The sequence below is a fragment of the Lates calcarifer genome, unplaced genomic scaffold (genome assembly GCF_001640805.2).
Source record: "Lates calcarifer isolate ASB-BC8 unplaced genomic scaffold, TLL_Latcal_v3 _unitig_5772_quiver_1190, whole genome shotgun sequence".
Classification (NCBI taxonomy): domain Eukaryota; kingdom Metazoa; phylum Chordata; class Actinopteri; family Centropomidae; genus Lates; species Lates calcarifer.
Genome location: NW_026117714.1, coordinates 12,130 through 33,756, shown reverse-complemented (window position 1 = coordinate 33,756; position 21,627 = coordinate 12,130). Strand labels below are relative to the sequence as shown.

At 40.4% G+C, this 21,627-nt stretch overlaps 1 protein-coding gene across 1 annotated transcript; it reads right to left on the bottom strand.

Moving 5' to 3' along the window:
• Positions 1-86: 86 nt before the first annotated feature.
• On the bottom strand, positions 87-20,086 carry LOC108876753 (mucin-2-like; the record flags this gene model as incomplete). The annotated part of the gene is given in 48 exon segments (XM_051069055.1): positions 87-209; positions 393-433; positions 555-659; positions 1,105-1,183; positions 1,185-1,268; positions 1,358-1,389; positions 1,464-1,603; positions 2,073-2,142; positions 2,248-2,426; positions 2,524-2,725; positions 2,867-3,050; positions 3,227-3,471; positions 3,622-3,793; positions 4,559-4,728; positions 4,922-6,100; positions 6,710-7,129; positions 7,132-7,279; positions 7,281-7,339; positions 7,342-7,374; positions 7,377-7,708; positions 7,750-8,413; positions 8,457-11,336; positions 11,565-11,693; positions 11,891-12,047; positions 12,190-12,429; positions 12,519-12,617; positions 12,619-12,699; positions 12,787-12,894; positions 12,971-13,109; positions 13,217-13,368; positions 13,458-13,558; positions 13,670-13,719; positions 14,463-14,718; positions 14,808-14,934; positions 15,061-15,155; positions 15,233-15,397; positions 15,492-15,629; positions 15,737-15,806; positions 15,933-16,037; positions 16,148-16,286; positions 16,376-16,493; positions 17,463-17,588; positions 17,696-17,909; positions 17,994-18,106; positions 18,191-18,281; positions 19,459-19,573; positions 19,683-19,944; positions 20,062-20,086. Coding segments are annotated over 48 exon segments (10,947 nt in total), but the record flags the coding sequence as incomplete, so codon positions are not given.
• Positions 20,087-21,627: the final 1,541 nt, after the last annotated feature.

Below are 21,627 nucleotides of genomic sequence, written 5' to 3'. Positions count from 1 at the left end.
ACTCTACACATTAAAACACAATATATAACTCTACTGGCTTCTAATTCAGATGAAAAAAATATAATAATATTTCCATAAAAAAGTACCTCAGGACACTGGAGGAGACACTTGATCTCATGACACGTAATTTTCTTCAACTTGCTGTTAGGATCCTGAGAATCAGTACAGTGGCATCTTTCACATAGGCTTTTGGAGAACTCCATACTGGGCTGTGAACAACAAAATGTAGAGTCTGAGACAATTTTATATAAATGCCAGCAAAACAAAATACAGAAGAATGGTGCAATATATTCAACATAAATTTTATTTTCATATTTAAAGAGCTGCAGTAAGAATTTACACAAATAAGTACACTTTTAAGCATACAATATTTGCCGTATATTATTTCTTACCTTGTACTCAGTATCATTGAAGACACAGACGTCTTTGGGTACTAGAAAAAAAAATGGAAACAATGATGATCCTATCAAAGCCTTATGCTTAGTTTAGTTTGTAAGTCTGTCACACACTAATACTGCAAGTAAATGTTTATGAACCTGTTATACAGAACTTACCACAGCTGTAAGTAGGGCAGCAACGATCATTTGACAAGTGGATCTTCAGCTCAAATCCCAGATCACACTTCTGTGATGGCAAGGAACAGCGACTCTTATAACATTCTGTTGGTTGAAAGGTCAGATGTTTCAGAGGTGGGTGAGTGTAAAATAAAATGAAACCAAGATTACCAAACAATTGCTAGATACAGTAACTGAGATTACAAAGATGATAGATGGAAAATAGGTGATTGTTTGTAACACCATATCCTAATTCACAGTTAGAATTTAGGAAAAGGATTTGACATCTGTAGAAAGTCTGACTCATGAAAGACAAGGTAATCAATCAATGCAGCAAAGACTAGGCCAAATATCCTTATTTTATTCTTATTATTTTAGTTTGGGTCATGCTCTAAAATGCTGAGTAGTAGGGTTCCTCCTGATGATTTCACTGATCTTTAAACAAAAACAAACAAACACACAAAAAAAACAGAATCCTTTAACCATCCTTCCTGTTTCTGTCAAAAACATTATATCAGCAGATGTAGGAGTAGTATTCTAAATTACTTACCACATGTCAGTGTCTCACAGCAGTCCACTGTGCGGTTCACCAGCACCTCACCTTCCTCAGTACAGGTAACAGGTTTTTGGAGTGGGACATGTGCGAGGCTCACACTGAACACCATCCTCATCACAATTACACTGCTGACATCCACTCTGCAAAGTCTCTCCAGACTGTTTGAGTGATTGAACAGAATTATTGTTGTAACAGCAACAAGTTACACTGTGAACAATGAAAATTATTCATGTAATGTAGCATTTACCTGTTTAGGTTGGCCATCAGGTCCAGTGCAACCTTCAACAATAAAAACAATGAGTTTACTTGTGCATTCATTCATTTACAAAGAATTAGATAGAAAATTATCTTACAGGAGGCAACACAGATGTTAGACTTTGAACTGAACAAAGTCATCCCCTCTGGGCAGAAGCATCCCTCAACCAAAACGATTATAATCTGCGATCTGGTTGGCCTTCTCCCCCGGTATGGTTGTACATACTTCTCATTGTATCTAAACATGAAGACATTTGATGGTGAAAAACACACACAATAATTTCAGAAATAAAATGATGTGTATAATGCAATGCAGTCATGAATGAATGAATCCTAATGCCTCAAATGATCCTGATTTTTCCTCTTGTGCCACCTTGAAGTTCACATTTGTGGTGAAATGTCTCAACAATTAATATGGATCAACTGCCATGACTTTGTCAATAGCTTAACTTCATCGAGCACCACTGTCAAAATTTGAATTTGTCCAATTCCCATCAGCCTTAACTGTACTATATTTTTAGCTCTGATTAAATGATCAATGTTATGTAAGACAGTGATATTTGCTCAACATCAGCTTGTTATCATTGTCATTGTGAGCATATTATGATTCTGACATTGGCTTTCAGATCAGTGAGCACAGTTGGTAAGGTAGCTGTAACTGCTAACATTTAATTTGTAATATTCCATAAATAGAATCAAGTGATTACCTTGCATTGCAAGTTGGTACAACAGTTGGTCCACAAGGCTTGTAGACTTTATTTTCTGGACATTTATATTCTACAATAAGGGAAAGTGTCTTTAAACATCAAATTCATCAAATAGGTACTCTTAAGATCTGAAAATAACAATGTTAGTGTTCTACTGAAAATAAAACTCTCCTACCACACTGTCCTTTCGTAGCATTCCTCCAGGCTACACAGACAGATGCATCAGCACACATTGTGGCATACTCCTCCAGACTGGAACAACCCATGGTGGAATTTGGCATGTGGCAAATGTCAAATTTACAGGCCTCATACAAGGGTTGTGGTGGGATTACTTTGTGGCATTTCTCAAACACCCTTAATGTTGAAATTACAAGAAAGTAGGGTGTTACTCCAAGTGATACTGCAGGATGAACTGACATAATGTGCTCATGTTTATTCTTTAAATTCTTACTTGCTCTTCAAAATTTCACAGATAGCAGGTTTGCAGGGTGTTTGTGTAGGTCTTGATGTTGGTATTGGTGTAGGAGGTGGCTTCTCACAATAGGGCTTTTTCTTGTCAGGCACATACCAGTGATGTCCCATCACAGAGCACGATGGATGAATCTGGCCATTTGGTAATCTGCAGTCATTTTTCGTCTTATTGTCGCAGGTACCTTGTGAAAATAAATATTAACATGACAGATTACAACCCACATTTAGTACATCCATCAGTACTTTCACATTCAATCAGGCACAATTTTAATCTATAAGTGTAAGATGCAGTAACTTGTTTATTTTAAAAGCAATCAGCTTACCACACTGCCCCTCAGTGTTGTTGTGGAAAAGAGAAAATGGCAAGTCAACGCTGAATGAAAGCCCTTTGAATAGCACAACTGCTTTAATTGCTGGGATTTCCAAAACCAGCTTAATTGTTGTACTTGTGATGGTGAAGTCCTCATTAGAGTAGGTTGGGAATACCTGCTTGCGGTTGATGTACACCTAAACATTTACAACATTTGTCAGAGTCTTTCTAAACAGGCCTCAGGTTTCTTCATATTCACCATACATGACACAAGACAAAACATTTTCTTCAGATTATCGCTGCATTTTCTTTCAATATATTCAAGTAAAAATAATCAGAATAAGCAGACATAGTTTGTTGTGAGAGTAGTTACCGTGTTTACGGTCTTTGGGATTCTCTTCTGTGTTAGAATAATTTCATAGTCTTTGTAATACACGATCAAGGCTTTAGTACAGGTCACAGCTCCAGAGGCATCGCAGTTCTCATTGTCGATAAGAATCTTAAAATTATATTTGGGAATGATCTCTTTGACCAGGACGTATGTGCAGTTTTTCTGGAAGCTGTAATATTGGCCATCAAAGGTCACATAATGAGGATCTCCCCAGCCATAGCAAACACCTGCAAATATCAGAGAATGGCACTGAGTGATACATCCATGAAAAGTTGCATGTTACATTTAGCATATTTGCAATACTATTGCGTATTTAAGAATTTTTTTATTCTGCTTGTGAATGTGATTTTTTTTTTAATGTTTTTATTTGAACTTACATTTGCACTCATAGTGAAAACAGCAACCTGTTTTATCATAGACCCTAACTGGTTCAAACCCATTTTCACATTTTGGTTTGATTTGTTGCTGACATGGTACACGCCTTTCGACTACGCTGCCGTTGTCACATGTTTTTGTGGTGCAGTCGTCTGGCTTCCAGGATTCGCCATCCTGTTGAGGATAAAAGTGATCTGTCAGCAATAATAACAATAATGAAATACTATTGAAAAGAATAAACATGAAGGCTGTTAATCCTGAAATGAAAAGGCTGTCATTACATACCTATCACCATGTTAGAGGGACCTTGTGCAAAGATTGAATACAGAGCACTACTCTCACACAAACAACTAAAATGAGTCAGTCATGATTGTAAAGGGGGCACACTTTGCATCTGGGAGCAGTGCTCATTTACAGTGCAGCCCACGTTATATAGCTCTCCCAGGGTGCATGCATGTTAAAGACCTTTCTCTAATATCTAATGACTATTGTTCTAATGTTCTGCAATCACTGAGAAGAAGAGCTTTAACGGTCTCCATGGAATCACACAAGACACCAATAAAAATGATGTAAAAATTATAAGCTATAGAATTTCAACATCTAATAACATCTCCTCTGCACAGATATCATGAACCTCATCACAGTTTTGACTGTTATTGACATTTCACCACCATGAATCTAGAGTGTCTAAGTGTTGCCAGATTTTCCTAATGATATTTTAACTTAGAACTGAAAAAAACCCAACAATAATATGAAGACTAAGCGATAAAAGCTCCCGACTTTTACCTTGGGAATCAAATACCTTGTTTCAGACTTTCTTAGAGTGGAGACCCTGGAAACAAAGCTATGTAAGGTGAAACTTCACTAGCTTTGACTAATGTTTAGGGTTAGTACATAATGAATTTTAATTACAAGGTGTAGGTGACTAAATTCAAATACCTTTCTGGGTGGATTGAGATAATAACAGTCTATTCTGGGAACAGGTGTGGTGGTAGGAGTTGGTGTGGTAGTGGAGGGACATGGTCTAACAATCTCCTCAACACTGCATGTCGACGAGCAATAAGCAGCGATGCACCGGCCAGATTCAGTCTTATTATACATGAAGCTACCTGTATGAGAATGAAATCAAGCCAGTTATCTAAAAATGACTGACGATATAAACAAATACAAATAAAAGGAAGACAAGGGCATGTTTACAATTTTCTTTATAACAACATCAGAAATTAAGTATAAGTAAAGTATAGTTATGACGTAAGTAATAATTACATGAACAACAAGTAATAACAAAAGCATATTACTTACCGGGAGAGAATATTTTATCCGTGTACTTGCAAAAGCAAGTTGTCGTTGTTGTTGCGGTGGTGGGCGTTTCTGTGGTTGTTGTGGGATTTTCAGTTGTTGTTGTTGCAGTTGTGGTGGTAGTGGGGGTTTCTGTGGTTGTTGCTTTGGTGGTGGAGGGTGATTCTTTAGTAGTGCTTGTGGGATTTTCAGTTGTTCTTGTAGTGGACTTTACTATAGTTGTTGAGACTGTCTTTGTCACATTAGTAATTTTTTCTTGGGGTCTTGTTGCTTGTGTTGTTGTTAACTTTGAATTTGTAACTATAGGGATTTCTGTGGTTGTTGTGGGTTTTTCTGTGGTTGTGGGCTTTTCTGTAGTAGTAGTAGTAGTTGTTGTTGTGGGATTTTCTGTGGTTGTTGTTGTGGTGGTGGTGGGGGTTTCTGTTGTTGTTGCTGTTGTGGTGGTAGTGGGGGTTTCTGTGGTTGTTGTTGTGGTGGTGGTGGTGGGGAGCATTTTTGTGGTTGTTGTGGGATTTTCAGTTGTTGTTGTTGCTGTTGTGGTGGTAGTGGGGGTTTCTGTTGTTGTGGTTGTTGCTGTTGTGGTGGTAGTGGGGGTTTCTGTGGTTGTTGTTGTGGTGGTGGTAGGGAGCATTTTTGTGGTTGTTGTGGGATTTTCAGTTGTTGTTGTTGCTGTTGTGGTGGTAGTGGGGGTTTCTGTTGTTGTTGTTGTTGTTGTTGCTGTTGTGGTGGTAGTGGGGGTTTCTGTTGTTGTTGTTGTTGTTGTTGCTGTTGTGGTGGTAGTGGGGGTTTCTGTGGTTGTTGTTGTTGCTGTGGTGGTGGTGGTTTCAGGGGTTGTAGTGGTAGTACAAATGTTAATGCAACACGCAGCTCGTATTTCATAGTTCGAACATCTAAATGTATCTTGTTCTTTGTTATGACAGATCAGTCCATGTGTTGTGTTGCATGTCGCTTTTTCTTCTAGTTCATCGAATGGTATATCTTTGTATTGTTTTGCTCTACATTCTATTTTCAGAGATCCAGTGCAAGTATTTAGATCTGGATCAGTAATTTTGTCTATGGTCTCATAATCTCCACCTTCTTGGTTAGCGTCAGGGTAATTATTGCTCGTCCAGTTTGACCACTGACAAATAAAACAGCCAGCAGGTGTTGTGGTGGGTGTGGTGGTGGGTGTGGTGGGTGTTTCTGTGGTTGTTGTGTGGTGGTGGGGGTTTCTGTTGTTGTTGTTGCTGTTGTGGTGGTGTTTTCTGTGGTTGTTGTTGTGGTGGTGGTGGTGGTGGTGAGCATTTTTGTGGTTGTTGTGGATTTTCAGTTGTTGTTGCTGTTGTGGTGGTAGTGGGGGTTTCTGTGTTGTGGTTGTTGTGTTGTGGTGGTGTTGTGGTTGTTGTGGTGGTGGTGGGGAGCATTTTTGTTGTGGGATTCAGTTGTTGTTGTGGTGGTAGTTTTCTGTGGTTGTTGTTGTGGTGGTGGTGGTTTCTGTTGTTGTTGCTGTTGTGGTGGTAGTGGGGGTTTCTGTTGTTGTTGGTTGTTGTTGCTGTTGTGGTGGTAGTGGGGGTTTCTGTGGTTGTTGTTGTGGTGGTGGTGGTGGGGAGCATTTTTGTGGTTGTTGTGGGATTTTCAGTTGTTGTTGCTGTTGTGGTGGTAGTGGGGGTTTCTGTTGTTGTGGTGTTGCTGTTGTGGTGGTAGTGGGGTTTCTGTGGTTGTTGTTGTGGTGGTGGTGGAGCATTTTTGTGGTTGTTGTGGATTTTCAGTTGTTGTTGCTGTTGTGGTGGTAGTGGGGTTTCTGTGGTTGTTGTTGTGGTGGTGGGTGGGTGGTTTCACGGGTTGTAGTGGTAGTACAAATGTTAATGCAACACGCAGCTCGTATTTCATAGTTCGAACATCTAAATGTATCTTGGTCTTTGTTATGACAGATCAGTCCATGTGTTGTGTTGCATGTCGCTTTTTCTTCTAGTTCATCAAAGGGTATGTCTTTGTATTGTTTTGCTCTACATTCTATTTTCAGAGATCCAGTGCAAGTATTTAGATCTGGATCAGTAATTTTGTCTATGGTCTCATAATCTCCACCTTCTTGGTTAGCGTCAGGGTAATTATTGCTCGTCCAGTTTGACCACTGACAAATAAAACAGCCAGCAGGTGTTGTGGTGGGTGTGGTGGTGGGTGTTTCTGTGGTGGTAGTGGGGGTTTCTGTGGTTGTTGTTGTGGTGGTGGTGGGGTTTCTGTTGTTGTTGCTGTTGTGGTGGTAGTGGGGGTTTCTGTGGTTGTTGTTGTGGTGGTGGTGGTGAGCATTTTTGTGGTTGTTGTGGGATTTTCAGTTGTTGTTGTTGCTGTTGTGGTGGTAGTGGGGTTTCTGTTGTTGTGGTTGTTGCTGTTGTGGTGGTAGTGGGGTTTCTGTGGTTGTTGTTGTGGTGGTGGTGGGAGCATTTTTGTGGTTGTTGTGGGATTTTCAGTTGTTGTTGCTGTGTGGTGGTAGTGGGGGTTTCTGTGGTTGTTGTTGTGGTGGTGGTGGTGGTTTCACGGGTTGTAGTGGTAGTACAAATGTTAATGCAACACGCAGCTCGTATTTCATAGTTCGAACATCTAAATGTATCTTGGTCTTTGTTATGACAGATCAGTCCATGTGTTGTGTTGCATGTCGCTTTTTCTTCTAGTTCATCGAATGGTATATCTTTGTATTGTTTTGCTCTACATTCTATTTTCAGAGATCCAGTGCAAGTATTTAGATCTGGATCAGTAATTTTGTCTATGGTCTCATAATCTCCACCTTCTTGGTTAGCGTCAGGGTAATTATTGCTGTCCAGTTTGACCACTGACAAATAAAACAGCCAGCAGGTGTTGTGGTGGGTGTGGTGGTGGGTGTTTCTGTGGTGGTAGTGGGGGTTTCTGTGGTTGTTGTTGTGGTGGTGGTGGGGGTTTCTGTTGTTGTTGCTGTTGTGGTGGTAGTGGGGGTTTCTGTGGTTGTTGTTGTGGTGGTGGTGGTGGTGGGGAGCATTTTTGTGGTTGTTGTGGGATTTTCAGTTGTTGTTGTTGCTGTTGTGGTGGTAGTGGGGGTTTCTGTTGTTGTGGTTGTTGCTGTTGTGGTGGTAGTGGGGGTTTCTGTGGTTGTTGTTGTGGTGGTGGTGGGGAGCATTTTTGTGGTTGTTGTGGGATTTTCAGTTGTTGCTGTTGTGGTGGTAGTGGGGGTTTCTGTGGTTGTTGTTGTGGTGGTGGTGGTGGTGGTGGTGGTGGTTTCACGGGTTGTAGTGGTAGTACAAATGTTAATGCAACACGCAGCTCGTATTTCATAGTTCGAACATCTAAATGTATCTTGGTCTTTGTTATGACAGATCAGTCCATGTGTTGTGTTGCATGTCGCTTTTTCTTCTAGTTCATCAAAGGGTATGTCTTTGTATTGTTTTGCTCTACATTCTATTTTCAGAGATCCAGTGCAAGTATTTAGATCTGGATCAGTAATTTTGTCTATGGTCTCATAATCTCCACCTTCTTGGTTAGCGTCAGGGTAATTATTGCTTCGTCCAGTTTGACCACTGACAAATAAAACAGCCAGCAGGTGTTGTGGTGGGTGTGGTGGTGGGTGTTTCTGTGGTGGTAGTGGGGGTTTCTGTGGTTGTTGTTGTGGTGGTGGTGGGGGTTTCTGTTGTTGTTGCTGTTGTGGTGGTAGTGGGGGTTTCTGTGGTTGTTGTTGTGGTGGTGGTGGTGGTGGTGAGCATTTTTGTGGTTGTTGTGGGATTTTCAGTTGTTGTTGTTGCTGTTGTGGTGGTAGTGGGGGTTTCTGTTGTTGTGGTTGTTGCTGTTGTGGTGGTAGTGGGGGTTTCTGTGGTTGTTGTTGTGGTGGTGGTGGGGAGCATTTTTGTGGTTGTTGTGGGATTTTCAGTTGTTGTTGCTGTTGTGGTGGTAGTGGGGGTTTCTGTTGTTGTTGTTGTTGCTGTTGTGGTGGTAGTGGGGGTTTCTGTTGTTGTTGTTGTTGCTGTTGTGGTGGTAGTGGGGGTTTCTGTGGTTGTTGTTGTGGTGGTGGTGGTGGTTTCAGGGGTTGTAGTGGTAGTACAAATGTTAATGCAACACGCAGCTCGTATTTCATAGTTCGAACATCTAAATGTATCTTGTTCTTTGTTATGACAGATCAGTCCATGTGTTGTGTTGCATGTCGCTTTTTCTTCTAGTTCATCGAATGGTATATCTTTGTATTGTTTTGCTCTACATTCTATTTTCAGAGATCCAGTGCAAGTATTTAGATCTGGATCAGTAATTTTGTCTATGGTCTCATAATCTCCACCTTCTTGGTTAGCGTCAGGGTAATTATTGCTCGTCCAGTTTGACCACTGACAAATAAAACAGCCAGCAGGTGTTGTGGTGGGTGTGGTGGTGGGTGTTTCTGTGGTGGTAGTGGGGGTTTCTGTGGTTGTTGTTGTGGTGGTGGTGGGGGTTTCTGTTGTTGTTGCTGTTGTGGTGGTAGTGGGGGTTTCTGTGGTTGTTGTTGTGGTGGTGGTGGTGGGGAGCATTTTTGTGGTTGTTGTGGGATTTTCAGTTGTTGTTGTTGCTGTTGTGGTGGTAGTGGGGGTTTCTGTTGTTGTGGTTGTTGCTGTTGTGGTGGTAGTGGGGGTTTCTGTGGTTGTTGTTGTGGTGGTGGTGGGGAGCATTTTTGTGGTTGTTGTGGGATTTTCAGTTGTTGTTGTTGCTGTTGTGGTGGTAGTGGGGGTTTCTGTGGTTGTTGTTGTGGTGGTGGTGGTTTCAGGGGTTGTAGTGGTAGTACAAATGTTAATGCAACACGCAGCTCGTATTTCATAGTTCGAACATCTAAATGTATCTTGTTCTTTGTTATGACAGATCAGTCCATGTGTTGTGTTGCATGTCGCTTTTTCTTCTAGTTCATCAAAGGGTATGTCTTTGTATTGTTTTGCTCTACATTCTATTTTCAGAGATCCAGTGCAAGTATTTAGATCTGGATCAGTAATTTTGTCTATGGTCTCATAATCTCCACCTTCTGGGTTAGCGTCAGGGTAATTATTGCTTGTCCAGTTTGACCACTGACAAATAAAACAGCCAGCAGGTGTTGTGGTGGGTGTTTCTGTGGTGGTAGTGGGGGTTTCTGTGGTTGTTGTTGTGGTGGTGGTGGGGGTTTCTGTTGTTGTTGCTGTTGTGGTGGTGGTGGGGGTTTCTGTTGTTGTTGCTGTTGTGGTGGTGGTGGGGGTTTCTGTTGTTGTTGCTGTTGTGGTGGTAGTGGGGGTTTCTGTGGTTGTTGTTGTGGTGGTGGTGGTGGGGAGCATTTTTGTGGTTGTTGTGGGATTTTCAGTTGTTGTTGTTGCTGTTGTGGTGGTAGTGGGGGTTTCTGTTGTTGTGGTTGTTGCTGTTGTGGTGGTAGTGGGGGTTTCTGTGGTTGTTGTTGTGGTGGTGGTGGTGGGGAGCATTTTTGTGGTTGTTGTGGGATTTTCAGTTGTTGTTGTTGCTGTTGTGGTGGTAGTGGGGGTTTCTGTTGTTGTTGTTGTTGTTGTTGCTGTTGTGGTGGTAGTGGGGGTTTCTGTTGTTGTTGTTGTTGCTGTTGTGGTGGTAGTGGGGGTTTCTGTTGTTGTTGTTGTTGCTGTTGTGGTGGTAGTGGGGGTTTCTGTGGTTGTTGTTGTGGTGGTGGTGGTGGTTTCAGGGGTTGTAGTGGTAGTACAAATGTTAATGCAACACGCAGCTCGTATTTCATAGTTCGAACATCTAAATGTATCTTGTTCTTTGTTATGACAGATCAGTCCATGTGTTGTGTTGCATGTCGCTTTTTCTTCTAGTTCATCGAATGGTATATCTTTGTATTGTTTTGCTCTACATTCTATTTTCAGAGATCCAGTGCAAGTATTTAGATCTGGATCAGTAATTTTGTCTATGGTCTCATAATCTCCACCTTCTTGGTTAGCGTCAGGGTAATTATTGCTCGTCCAGTTTGACCACTGACAAATAAAACAGCCAGCAGGTGTTGTGGTGGTAGTGGGAGTTTCTGTTGTTGTTATGGTGGTGGGTGTCTCTGTGGTGGTAGTGGGGGTTTCTGTGGTTGTTGTTGTGGTGGTGGTGGGGGTTTCTGTTGTTGTTGCTGTTGTGGTGGTAGTGGGGGTTTCTGTGGTTGTTGTTGTGGTGGTGGTGGTGGTGGGGAGCATTTTTGTGGTTGTTGTGGGATTTTCAGTTGTTGTTGTTGCTGTTGTGGTGGTAGTGGGGGTTTCTGTGGTTGTTGTTGTGGTGGTGGTGGGGAGCATTTTTGTGGTTGTTGTGGGATTTTCAGTTGTTGTTGTTGCTGTTGTGGTGGTAGTGGGGGTTTCTGTGGTTGTTGTTGTGGTGGTGGTGGTGGTGGTGGTTGTTGTTGATGGGGGGACACATTCCTCCTTTGATACACACTTCATGGTAACTTCTTCCAAATAAGGTCTTTCAGGGGGACATCTTGGATAGCAGCCTTAAAAGGTGAAATGTTAGTATGAATTGGAAAACTAGAACAGAATAGGTACAGAGAGGAAATCTAACCAAACCACAGGAGAAATCTGAGTGTTGAAAATGAAATATCAGTGACAAGTGCAAAGTTGTTAAAGAAAGAAAGAAAGGAGTTTTCATGTTTGCATCAGTCAACTTTGCCTGGATTACTGTAGCTTTAAAATAAAATATTACCCTTTCATGTCATTTGTACCTTCTAATGGTGGAATTTTGTTGTAGCATATTCCTGAGGGATTCCTGCATGTTTTCATGCATGGTTTTCCACAAGGCTCGTAGTGCCATTCACACTCTCCATCAGGGTTATAAAAATCACAAAACACAGCTAATGAAACAAAAGAAATGTACATTAACATAGTTAATTTCATAGTTCATGAACATTAGATATGAAACTTTATAATAAAATAAGAGCCAGGTTTTATTTGCAAATTGTATATTTAAAATTTTGATGTCAACAGATGATGATTATGATCACATATTGTAATAATTTTTTTCTCCTGACAGAAAAAAAAAAACACTCACGGCAAATTGTGGGAGTCCTCCATCTCACACAGGCTCCTGCCTTATCACAGGCTGCTGCATAGGCTGCTACAGCTGAGCAGAAACACTCACAATCTCCCCCTGTATTGCAGGCACATGTGTCTCTCACACAGGCATCATAATAGTTTTGGGGATCCACCTTTTTGAAAGAAACCATTGTAAACGCACATTGAGGCTGAATTATATTGAAATATATTCTGTGAGCTAATTATGCCCATAACTAATTATAATGACTTTGTTTGACATTAAATGTTGATTAAATGTTGTGACAGTTTTCTTACCTTTGAATGGCAAATAGAAAACACTTCACTGTTGATAATGCTGCAGTGTTTTATTGCCCATGCCTGCCTGTGTGAGTACAGACTGCAGGGATTTTTAAATGAGTTTGCATTAGGGCACGTTGGTGAAACTTTCCAACTGTTTCCAAACACAAGGGCATCAACCACAACTTCTTTGTTTCTGGTGGTGAAATCATTCTTGATATTCCCATCATAATTCCCACACAGACCACAGACTCTGCCCTGGGATCAAACAAGATCTAATTAATTTGTAAAATGACAACTTTATTAACATCTATCTAACTACTTGTACTGTAAATCTGCTCACCTACCTTGAATGTGGAGCTGAGTTTAATCATCAGTGTTGTCTTCTTATTCCAGATGAGAACAAGACCATTCTTTGCCTCAATGACAAGATATATACCCACTAGTGTTGATGTGATAAGGTATGTCTTCCCCATTGTTTTGCTGAATAACTCTGACATTTTCTTCTGAAAGAACAAATTCTTTGTTCTGAAGAAAACACAACATACTTGTTTGTAATCACACTTAGTTATTTTCAGCATTTTTATTTTAATTGCATTGAATAGTGTTATGTACCCCCAAGTAGAGCTTGATAGCAGTGGAGCAGATGCTTTCAGTTGTTCCACATGGGATGCTCTCAGTCAGGACCCTAAAGGTGCCAGAGTTATTGTCCCCACAGTAATCCTGCAAGATATTGACATAGTATTACATGGCTGATTTTTGACAAATCCCAAATACTAAACAGGGGTATGTGCTATACCTGAGTGAAGACGTAACCACAGTCTCCATTAAAGGAAAATCTCTTGTCATCAAAAGTGATGTAATGCCCTTCTCCATATATGGTACAGGTTCCATCACATTCATGATCTGTGCAAATCCAGTTTCTGTTTTTGCAAGTGCTATGATTTAAAAGGATGAAATAATATCAAGGTACATATCCCCATTTAAAAAAGACACAACAGTGAAACGACACAGCACTGTGTCACAGTGAGATAAGATGGCTCACCAGGTATTGCAGTCCACCTTGACAGTCTGCCCAGCATTATAGTATTGTCCATTATATGGGCAGGGACAGTCCTCCTCCTCAACACAGCCTCCTTTACCATCTGACACCAAGCCAGCAGGACATACACAGCCAGAGATACACTCTGTACTGACCTACACAGTGTAACAGTAATGCATTTAACATGTGATTCTGCTACTTTATTATATTCAACAACCCTCATGAACCAGTGTCACATTCTTACACATTCTGTGTCCAGAGTCTGGCAGCTGTTTTGGCACTCTGATCCCTTGTCACCTGGCTTTGCACTGGAGCAGTTGAAGAAAACCATTGGATCGGTGCATGCTAATGATAATGATAGTGTGTTACAAAGGAATCCACTGTATGCTTGGTGTTGTTCATAGTATTCCTTGCTGTGAAAGGAATACAATGATGAGCTGAGTGTGTAGTACTTACATTCATTCATATGGCCTCCTTTACAGCTTAATTTTCCAGCATGGCAGGAGCTGAAATTCATAGAAAGACAGACAAGGTGGACAAAGAGGAGAATTACATTTTCTTGTTATTGCTTGTCAGCTGTTTCCCCCTAAAACAGTCCTGAATAGTGGTTCCCCAGCTGGAGGTAAAATTCTTCTTCAGGCTGACTTGACCTTTCAGATTCATTTAATTGGAGACAGTCTATTAGTGTGCCACTGACACCAGCATGGAGCTCAGGCAAACCAACACAGGGCTGCATAATAATTTAGTCACTGTCTACACATAGGCTAACTTGAAAGCAACAAACTGGTATCTACATTAACATGGGCTATTTAACAGTTTAGTCTGGAAACAAATGTGTCTGGTGAAAGCAGAACATGAAGAGGAAAGCCATGCAAATACAAGGTCAAACCCAGGAAGTTCCTCCTGTCCACTGAAGTAATGTACCATGTTTTCAATTTTATGTCACAAAATGAAAATAAAAAAGTGAAAATAGGTTTAAAACCCAATGATATTAAAAGCATTGCCACAAAAGGTGCAATTATGGTTAAAACCAGTGTATCAGCAATTAGACACAACAAATTCAGGGGTTAAGGCACTAACTATGTAGCACAGCATTCCTGGTTCACCCCTCGCTGTGGACATTTTGCATGACATTCCATATCTCTCTTCTCATTTCCTGTTATCTCACTACCATCTGCTGACTAATAAAGTACCTCAAATAAAAAATACTGCTCTGCTTTAATTTTACCGAAAAAATTGAAATCCTCACCAAGTTTGTCCATGGGCCTTGATGACCTGCCCAGGCTGCATCACTGTCTCTCCCACTTGACAGGAGCATTGTGGGGCTGACACACACCCTCCCTTTTCATTTAGATAAGTTCCTTCAGCACAGCCGCAACCATCAAGTGGTGTAAATTTAACCTCACATGTTGAGTCTGACTGACTGAGAGAGCGACAGGTGCGACCACAGCTTTCCATCTGGTAGTCATACACCAAAGTAGACGGGCAGTCAGTTGTGTATTTCTCTGTTGAAAGGAAACAGTTTACTTAAGGCCTGAACAAATTAATACAGATTGCATTTATTTCACTTTGTTATAGTTTGAGTTTAACTTACTGCACACGGTGTCCCTCCATCCATTCAGTAAGATACCTTCAGCAGCACATGCATGGACATAGGAGGATATGGCAGCACACATGCACATCTCACTGTTTTCACAGGCGCAAGTATCATAAATACAAGACTGCAGAGAGAGGTAGAAGCAACATGAAAAGCTTAATTGTTAATAACTAAAATAACACAAATACATGAATACACACTGATACATTGGACTGTATACAAAAAAAAGAAAAAAGAAAAAACAGCTTACAGCTTCATATGTTTCTGGGTCTATTTCAGAATGGCAGTTGGCAAAAATCCCTCTTGGGTCTGACAGCAAGGAGCACCAGTTTTTGGCAAATTTCTCTACAAAAACAATTAAACATATTTACTGGCAGTTAAAGAATTACATTGGAATTTGGAGCATACTGTCTGTGACCTACCTTTGGCTACGCTCAAAGTGCAGGGGTCGCCTAGTTTAGGTGTCACATCAGGGCAGCTTGGTTTGGTCTTCCATGTGTTGGCAAATGTCCCAGCTGTTCCCTCAATCAATCCATTTGTGGTTCTGAAGTCATCGGCTTCAACATCATTAAAATCTCCACAAAGGCCTGGACAAAGATACTTTGACTTAACACTCACTGAAGTACTCCTTGCAAAAGGTGATTATTTTACACTATTAAGTACTGAAGAATCAAAACACACCACTGAGTTCTCCCTTATTGGACACACTGGCTTTGATGTAAACCTGCATAATGGGTGTGAGTTGAATCTCAAGATCAAGTCCATAGGTGGTGTGGATTACAATGAAGAATGTCGATGGGCTGAAGGCTGTAATGTCATCTGTGGTGGAAAGAACATTTTCACAGTGAGTAGAGAAACTGTTTTACTTTGAGCAAATTGTCATGAATTGACATTAGAATGAACACCTACAAGAACAAATCACTCACCCATGAAAAGAGGCAGTTGAGAGATCTGTTTGTTAAGGAAGACCTGTCCGTTGGCTTTAATTACAATCATCTTCAGTGGGGAAAAAAATGGCAAAATGACTTAATAAAAACATCAGGAGACACACTTCCACCAAACATGACGTGGAGAAAAATGTCAATGATGTTAAGAGCAAACCACAATATGAGGTAATTTTACCTTTTCTTTTGCCAGTAGTAGAGTGACTGCAGACAGGCAAGTTGATTTATCTGATTTCTCACATTTGACCAGGTCACCAAGGACTATGAAAGTTCCATTCATTACCTAAAGTCAAGGAAATAAAAATACATTTAATCACAGGCTGTTCTCAAAATCTTATTTATCGTACTGTAATGTGTGTGATTCGAAGGATAAATTAAGTTTGATTTCCACACCTTGGAGAGAAGATAAGAGCAGTCTCCATGGAAAGTGTATGTTTTGTCATCATAGGTTGAGATGTGTGATCCACCCAGTATGGAGCAGATACCAGGACAGTCAAGATCCTTACATATCCACTCACCCTGAGTGCAGGTACTGTCAACAGAGTTTAGTTAGTTCAACTGGACAGACAACCTTTAATACACATGCTTTTAATATAAATATGAAGATAAGGAAGTGATTACCAGCTACGACATGTTGTTGAGTATGATTCCCCTGGTTTGTATGTGTTGCCATTGTGTAAGCAGGAGCACTGGTCAGCAGCAATACACCCATTTTGTGAAATATCGTCAAAGACAGTCCCTTGAAAGAAGGATAATTACACAATTAGTCCTGAGACACAGAGCGAGGAAAAGCCTGAAAAAGTTACATGGAGGTGCTGCTCTGTGGAGCATTGGGCTTGGATGTTTTGTCTGTCAGGTGGCAGGCAAAGGCATGGCTCCAGGCATGCTGATACTGGTGGTGCAGACTGGCTCTAGGGATGTGGCACGTCAAAGCCTCCATGAGCCAGCAACCTAAGAACCTGCAGGTGGATGCCAATTGTGATGGAAGCCATTAGGGGGCCTTTCAGGCTTAGTTGGCCCAGGGGTCTCCTGAAGCAGTGGACAGATACAGGAGGACCAGCAGGGCTGCAGCTTTGGCAGTTGCTGAAGGACAAACTCATGTGTGGGAGGAGTTCAGGGATACTACATAGAAGGACTTTTGGTTGGCATCAAGGAGGTTCTGGTAAACCGTTCGATGACTCAGGAAGGAAAAGCAGGGCTTCAACTTGTTCATGAGTGAGGGTAGGATGGAGTGGGTGATTGACAGGCGTATTGGTGCAGCATCAGCAGTAATGCGGACGTTGTGCTGGACCATTGTGGAAAGAGCTGAGCCGGATGGACTTGAGTTCCTGGTGAGTTCTGAGTTCAGCCAGAGGCTGATCTGCCACACAAATGCACTCACAGGCATACCTCCACTCAAACAGTTGTATGTTTGTATGCTGCTTGCTAGCTTCCCGCTCACATCTGAACAGTCTGTCTATTGGCTATTTGGGGCAAATAAACATATACTACACCAACCAGCCAAATTTGAGAGAAAAACATGAACCGGGGACTCACTGCTCAGAAATTAGGTGAATTTTGGTCCACTTTCTGTTTGAACACAGGTCTACAGGTCTACAATAAACTGTTCTACACAAAGCACACCCTTTCTTTTGCAGTATATGTATTTCATTTAATAACTAGAGTTATTAAACAGTATCTGTGCTGGTTTTAAAATCAGGGAACTTACCAGGTGGACAGAAGCATCCATCTATGCAGTGCTCCTCACACACTTGGCTTCTCTGGAGGTCAGTACAGGTGTCAGTACAGGGACTACCACACTCTCTATACTCCATGTTGAATGGGCATGTTCTTGCTATTCAGCACAAAATTTTCAATTTAGAAACAGTGATTTTGATAAATAACTACAGCTAACACATCAAAGTTAAGATAACATACACATTTTCGTGTTGCTGTTCTTACCACATAGTTGTGCAGTCTTCCATTGCTGTGGGTTCCCGCCTGTATGAGCGCACTGGCGGGAGTACTCTGAGATGGTTGAACATAAGCATGAAGTGCTGTTACTGTTACATTTGCACAGGTCCTGCACACAGGCTTTGATAAAGGAGTCAGTATCAATCAGGTTTTGACAGCTGAGGAATGCAGGTCCTGACAGCAGGTTCTTACAGAGGTCTGTCTGTGGGTCAAAGTACACAGTGTATTTACATTGTACCTAAATGTTGAATATAAAATAATTCAAAGCCAGTCTATCTTCACATACCTGATTTTCACAGCTTGGTGTAGCTGTAGAGGAAATTTCTTTACAGTCTTCAGTGGGACCATTGAGTTTCCAGTCCTCCCCATAATCTTCAGCAGTAACAGAATCCCCTGTATCTAGAGGAAAAAGAGGTTGTTGCAAATGTGAAGACTCATTTTGTACAATTCAGTTTGTTTAAAGCTTTATTGTTTAGAATTTACCTCTTTTAATGAACTCATCATAAAGCTGAACTCCGTTGAAGTCACCACACAGGCCACATGTCTGATTCTTAAATTTTGCATCCAGCTCCACCTAAAAAACAGATGAAATTAAATTTGAAAGCTGTCCTTTTCTTCTTCTTCTTTTCTTGCGTTCGTGGTTCTCCTGTGCTTGATGAGAGCCAGTGATTGTGACGCACATTTTTTAAATACATTGTTAGTAGGAGGAATATGAAATCTACAGTTAAGTCAGGGTGAGCTCACAAGAGCCCAGAGCTCCTTCCATCCTCTGTAAAAGCAGGGGCAGAGAGGCTGCAGTCCCTGGGAAAGAGAAAAAGTTCAATTCTATGAACAACAACATCCCAGAAATTAATATATATGCCCCAACTCTGCTGGAATATTGGCAGGACTGGTTATAGTTATGCAAATAATTAGGATGCAGGCAAATTAATTTAAACCCTGCAGTTCTTCAGTTCATCTGCTTATTTGAAACCACCAGTACAATGAAAAATAAAATAAATGAAATAACCTTTATATCTTTCAGCAAACAAATACAAAATAGGGTCCAAAGATTTGCTAGTTACTGTTTAGGGATAACTAGCTCAAAATCTGTTAACATTAGATCCAGCTTTCTTGTTAAAAGATTGAAATAATTTATAAAGATTTCCAGCTATTCCAGCTGTGCCTACAGCATGCAGGATAATGGCAAAACTATGACAAAAGTTGGTTTTGAGCAGAAAGAGAAACAAGTTGAAATAATCAAATTATGTATGGTATTTCTGCCTCTGCATTCACTATTAGTGCTTTTTTAAAATTTTTTATTATGTATCACATATTATCATGTATCCTAACCATAATCCTAACCCTGTGCTTTGTTCACACCACATAGGATTGATCAGTTGTGCTGCTAATAATTTTCACATGACAAATTTAAAAAAAAAAGAAAAAAATAATTTTGACTCGGAGTTTTGCTTTGAATAAAAGTGTCCTTACAGATTTGATGGAGCTCAGGAGTCATCTTACTCTGACTTGCTCCAGATGATTTTACCGTTAAACTTGGAATCTGTTTGTAAAAACTTTCCAGTTTGATGTTGAAACAGAAACCACAGAACAATGTTTACTGTTAAATCCTGATTGATTCTGTCACTGTGTCTGTACCTGATTTAACTGTCATTTCAATAAACTAGTTGTGCTTACTTAAATGACATAACATTGAATTGACTATAGTACAATCCAGTCATCTACATTAAAATGAATATGAATGAACATACCCAGAGGGCATCCTTTTGATTCCACATGACGACCAAACCCAGCTTTGCCTTGATTTTGACATATGAGACAGATTTTCTGATTGAAATGCCGGCCCGACTGAATGGTATAGAGACACTAGAGGAGACAAAAACAAGTCATCGTAGTAAGATGGTTTAACATCAAACATCACTGCAATCAGTGCATCAGCTTGTAATGAAAAGTCACTTTATCAAAACAGACTCACGGTTTATCATTGACTATAATGGAAGCATTGGCCAACTCCACAACAACCCCGTCGAGTTTCATTGTGAGCTTCTTAATGGTGATGACCCCGTTTATCTCCTGTCGCTGGAGCTGAATATTGAAGTTCTCATAGCTGTCCTTACACTGGGATGTGAGGATGTAGTTGCAAGTGTAAGGAAGCTGGAAGAAATCTCCATCGAAAGTCTTAAAATGGTAGTTTCCCCATGTACTGCAGAACTGGTCGTTGTGGGAGGGTCTCACTTCTAGTTTCAGAAGAAAATAGCATTTACTATACTGTAACTCAAATTTTAAATGATGGTTGATTTGTCATCTTTCATCTTTAAAAAAACAAACAAACAAACAAACAAAAAAACAATTACCTGTAATTACTGGCATTTTAGTCACCATCTGAACCATGACTTAGAAGAGAAGAAAGATATTTTTATATTTCACTGCACATCATCATACTGTCAGACAAAAATACACTATGCATATATATGAAAAAAAACACGAGGTTAACTGTATCATATTTTCCTCTTTAATCTTAACACATCATTTAATGTATTCAGCTCTCTTTGAAGCCCATTGATTGTACATACCACTGGATGCTGCTGATAGTCCAAGGCAGAGGGTGAGCCATGGTATCACCCATTCAAGTGGCATCCTGCCTGTTCTCATGATCATTGTGTGGTCCCTGTCCTGAGAGAGATGGTTGAACCAACTGGTACCTCACTACCAATGTCAAGTAATATATATCTCTCAGTGTTTGCAGTTTAGGCGGGGTAAATATTTTGGGTGTCAATCATTGTGACTTCTGTCATGCAGTAAGATAACACCCATGAGGAGGTTTCTCATAACGACACTTCACCTTCATCTGTCTGTGTCACGAAGCATCAAAGATGCTCAAGTTGTATGGCTCTGTTTTGATGTTAATTTTAGTAAATATTTATATAAATGAGAACTTAAAAAAAGAACTTAAAATCATCTGCCAGACAGATATATTACTTTCACTGCTGTATAGCTATTCTTAAATGTGTCCATGGATAAAAAAGCTACACCAGCCTGAGCACAGATAATTATAGTCAAAATAAACTATCAATGTGGGCATTATTAAATAAATATGTGAACTCAAGAGCTTATCAGATGTGTAGAATGGAAAGGATCTTCCCTTAGTAACACTGACAATAACATATCCAACTGGACAGTTGATCATGTTGACGGGGAAAAAGCTGCTGTGACATAAAATGTGACAAGATATTGTGTTGATTTGCAATCTCTAACTTTAATTGTATCCAATAATTATATTAAATAATGACACAATTGGGACAGGTATTGTTTGAATGAGGAAATGAAAAAGAACAGCACAGGTTGTGCAAGACTTACAGATCCCTGATTACTGTCACCCTCCACCTGCAATGTCAACTTAAAATATCCTGGAACTGGCATCATATTTACTTGAAAACACCTCAGCTGCCAGCTGACGTGGTACTATTGCCAATGGTATCACCTATCAGATATCAAAAGTATCCGATATCCAAAACAGATAAATTGTAACAAATAAATTCTGTTATGTGCAAAAGTTTGGGGCACCTTGCTGTACAGATAATGGCAGGTAAAAACTACAGATTACAGTATCAAGAATACTATCTGCAGGTTAAACACATTTACTTTTTGATTCTGGGTCAATTTGGGATTTATACAAATTTCTTGAATGCTATGTAAACAAAAAGCTGGTTTTCACAGTTGGGTTGGGTGTTAAAAGAACACCTGTTTCCCAAGGTAAACTTCCTAAAGGGTGATTTCTTGGCCGTGTGTACAAATAATCAGGTTTCTAATCTGCTTTTGACAAGTGCACATGCATATGACTTCACACAGAGGAAGCAGCAGAGGAGCAACTGGATGAAAGGAGAGATCATTTCCCTCAGCCTTTGTATTTAAAAATAAAG